Source organism: Capsicum annuum, unplaced genomic scaffold (genome assembly GCF_002878395.1).
Source record: "Capsicum annuum cultivar UCD-10X-F1 unplaced genomic scaffold, UCD10Xv1.1 ctg4397, whole genome shotgun sequence".
Classification (NCBI taxonomy): domain Eukaryota; kingdom Viridiplantae; phylum Streptophyta; class Magnoliopsida; order Solanales; family Solanaceae; genus Capsicum; species Capsicum annuum.
In genome coordinates, this window is record NW_025851481.1 from 1 (window position 1) to 3,949 (window position 3,949).

General features: G+C 36.7%; 1 protein-coding gene across 1 annotated transcript; it reads left to right on the forward strand.

Annotated features, from left to right (window-relative positions):
* The first annotated feature begins 6 nt into the window (after positions 1 to 6).
* Positions 7 to 2,195, forward strand: LOC107856616. The gene is made up of 3 exons (XM_016701611.2): positions 7 to 278; positions 382 to 540; positions 1,258 to 2,195. The coding sequence occupies exons 1-3, from the start codon at positions 120 to 122 to the stop codon at positions 1,579 to 1,581; spliced, it is 642 nt and encodes a 213-aa protein (XP_016557097.2). The 5' UTR covers positions 7 to 119; the 3' UTR covers positions 1,582 to 2,195.
* Positions 2,196 to 3,949: the final 1,754 nt, after the last annotated feature.

Below are 3,949 nucleotides of genomic sequence, written 5' to 3' on the forward strand. Positions count from 1 at the left end.
ATTCTAAACTTCCTTATAAGCTACGACTCGCTGGTACAGTAAAACAAGTTGTTATTTGGAGGTGTGATGGAGGGAAAGAAATTGATCTTCATGCTGAATATCTTCATACGCTCGAGTGTATGGTATGGAACAATGTAAGATTTTTTTTCTCATTTGTTCCCACGCTGGAAAATGTAACGGTTTGTCCTTGGTGGTCAAATTCATACATATTTAGTCGTGGTGCAAGAGATTTAGATGATCAGGTTAAATCTTTAACCCTCGGTGCGTTTGCTGATGAGGTATTAATTTAACATTGTCGTGTATTCTCAAAGTTTTTCTATTTGTCATTTTGATTACCCTAATCAAGTGAGTTTTTTTTCCATCGTTATATCTTCATGTCAGGTAAACTACTCCCCAGTAGAGATCCCAACAGAGATTGAGACGTTCAGAAGCCTTAGGACATTAAGCTTGACACTTATTTCCAATTATGAGGTTTTACATTTAGTTGAACCATCCGAACTCTTGGATTCTTGTCCTCTTCTCCGAAATTTCAATTTGGTGGTGAGTTATTCTTCTTTTACTTATTTGGTTGTTTTGTGTTGCTGCTGCCATGTGACCAGGAGGTCACCGGTTCTCAAGCCTTGGAAACAGCTTCTGGCAGAAATGCAAGGTAAGGTTGCGTACGATACACCCTTGTGGTGGTGGGGCCCTTCCCCGGACACCGCGCATAGCGATAGCTTTAGCGCACCGGACTGCCCTTATATGGTTATTTTGTGCTGCTGCTGCGGATGTGAAATTTCTGGTCTTCCTTAATTTGAAGTCTGTTTAATAAAAAGGCACTTAGAATCTCTATTTTTTTAGTGGTGAACTGAATTTACTCTTTAGTGAATTGCTACATTGATGCAAAAGTTGAATAGAAGTATCATGTTGCGTGAAGACGTAACAACCTTAACACCATTTCTTTTAATGATTTGACTTGTAATCATACAACTATATCATATCATATAATAAGTACGGAGGGTCATACTTACATCTTACTCACACGTAAAGTCCACCTTGGTCTTTTCATAAGTTCACTGATAATGTGAAAGAGCATAGATTTTTTTAATAATAATCTGCAGATAGTGCAACTATTCTATCGGAAACAACATCTCTACCCCGCAAGGATAGGGGTATGTTGTTGTACAGTGCAGTTACTTTCAGTGTTCGTTCGTTCGTTCAGTTTAGCTTTGCTTTAACTACCTCGTATTGTTTATCTCATTCTCACTGTGATCTCAGGTGGTAATAAAGAAATCGCGAAGAATAAATGATGTAAGAGGAAGAAGAAGGCCTCATATATCGCCTTGGTATCACGATAAACTAAAACAAGTTACATTTGGTGGATTTTATGGAACAGAATCAGAGATGAGACTTGTTCTTTATGTTCTGACAGTTGCAACGGTACTTGAGAAAATGTTTCTCAGCCCTGGCTACGAAAATTATTTCTCGTCAGCACCGCAGACTAAATTGAATCTTTCATTCGATGAAGGAAAACGCAACTCAATCCAACAAAAACTACATGGACGAGCTATCTCTAGGAAAGCTGTCATGATCATCCAATAAGTTGTGGTGATTTCATGGTTGATTCCCGAGATTCTATTAACTACGACACCGATATATTATTAATTTACGTTGCTTACAGTGTCAGCAGAGTCTTATCTTGCCTTTAATCTTGTTCAATGCAGATAGCTTTCTTTCTATGTACAAGACTCTGTCACTCATGTACTGCAAGAATTTTTGTTATGTCCATGCATGAAATCTTAGAAGCTAGTTGACCATACAACACGTAGTTTTCTTTCATTGTGCTCATCAGAGATAATAGTCGAGATAGAAGCTCCAAAAATGATCAAAGAGATGATTTATAGTTGCCTTTCTTTCAAGGACCAATTCATCTTTGTAGTAAGAGTGATCATACAGTGACAGCATCTACAAGTTCACAATTTGATGTAGTAAATAGGTGAATTTCATTTTGTCTTGAAAAAAAAACAATACCATCCAAATGTTAGTGAATAAGCGACATCCTTTAACAAAAAATACTGCTTATAAGATCAACATATGCAGCTCAATGAATAAGACACTTCTAGTCCTCTATTTGAGATTCACTACTTGTTCTCCTTGATTCCCATCTTCAAAAGTAAAATTTTGAAACATAGCCCTCAATCGAGACAAGAGGGAGAGGAGAACATCCTCGGAGCTAGCAAACCGCCTATATACCTATACATTGGGCAATTAGACAATGGAATCATTCTAGGTAATTTAATCTCAACAGTTAAATTGTATACAAACTAGGAGCTAGTATACGTTCCAAGGGAAACTTATATATATACAGTTCATTAGCTCCATACATCTTTTTAGAACCTTCTTTTTCACTAGTTCATTAGCTCTCACTTGTCCAACAATAGTGTATGTAGATATCTGTTCAGTACAGCAGTCATACATCTTGATTACCTCCATACATCAATGAATAGCACATTGTATATCAACATTGCCAGACATACGATAAATATTGATTACCTGCTTAGAATCTGCATTACTTCAATATGTCAATAAATTTCAGGTATAGAACATCCACATATTCTCTGACCTACTCGCTATAGTCGCACCTGTGTGTGCATCATAATTATCCATTTCACAAACACACGAATTTATAGACATCATATAACCACACTTAAGGTCACGCAATTGCACCTATTTTTTTAGAAAAAGGTTCAAATCTGCTCATTCTACAGTGCAAAATAGCATCTATCTATTCAACAGAAGTTCAAAAATGCCCATCATATAACGCCAAAAATACACATATAATTTCAAAAATATTTCAACTTCGTGAGTCACATCATGAAATTGCATCTGTTGTTCAAAAAAACTGGTTCAAATTTGCTCGTTAAGTCGACAAGTTGCACTTATTCATGCAATATATATTCCAAATATGCTCCATATCTCCGATTCATTCAAAAAATAAGTTCAAATTCGATAATGATACGTCAAAAAATTGCAGCTGTTTGCTCAAATGAAGTTCAAATTTGCTCATTACCTGCAAAATTGCACCTCCATTCACAAAAATGCTCGTAATACATCGCAAAATAGCACCGAGTCATTCAAAAGTAAGTTCAAACTCACTATAATACATAGCAAAAATGCACTGTTTCTTTCAAAAAGTAAGTTCAAATTCGCTTGAGGTGGGCGGGGTTGTTTGGGGGCGGAACGGTGCGAACAGGATGTTTTCGGGCCAAATCGGTGTGCTATATAGTCCATGGTTCCGTGGGTGTGTCCAGGGTCCAGGCGTGAAATAGGCCGACAATACACCTGGTGCTCCCAGGAAGGCTGAGGAGCGGGGAGTCTGGGTCATTGGGGTGGGGCGAGGTTGTTTGGATAGTCAAACGACGCGAACGAACTGTTTTTGGGTCAAATCGATGTGATTCTGAATTAATCGGACTATTGATTTTAGGTCATTGGATTAAGTATTGTTGATGTCAAAGTTAGCATCAAGAAAGTGATATGCCTACAAGTGAAGGGTTGTAAGAGGAAGCCAATAATAATAATAATAATAATACTGGCATGAACTGAGAGACCTTTGCAAATCCATCTATTTCAGGGGGTCTTTGAATACACGGTTTGGAAAGAATATATTCATCTTTATCAGTGATTTTGGAAGTAGAAGGAATGTTAGAAAAATTCATCTGAAATGGATTTTGACATAAATTCTGTTTAACCATGATGACACAACTTATTGATTTTAGCCCTGGTTCTCAGGCAAGAAAATATATTCAAAAAGAATTTTTTTCTGAAAAATGGAAAACCTTTAGAACCTGATTTTTTGAAACTTATACTTCTGATGAATTGAAAAACATTTCAGAAGAGTTCTATGAAATTTGTGCTTTGCATAGTAAAATTATATTCTTTGTCCCATGGTTCATGTCTGTATATTTACCGT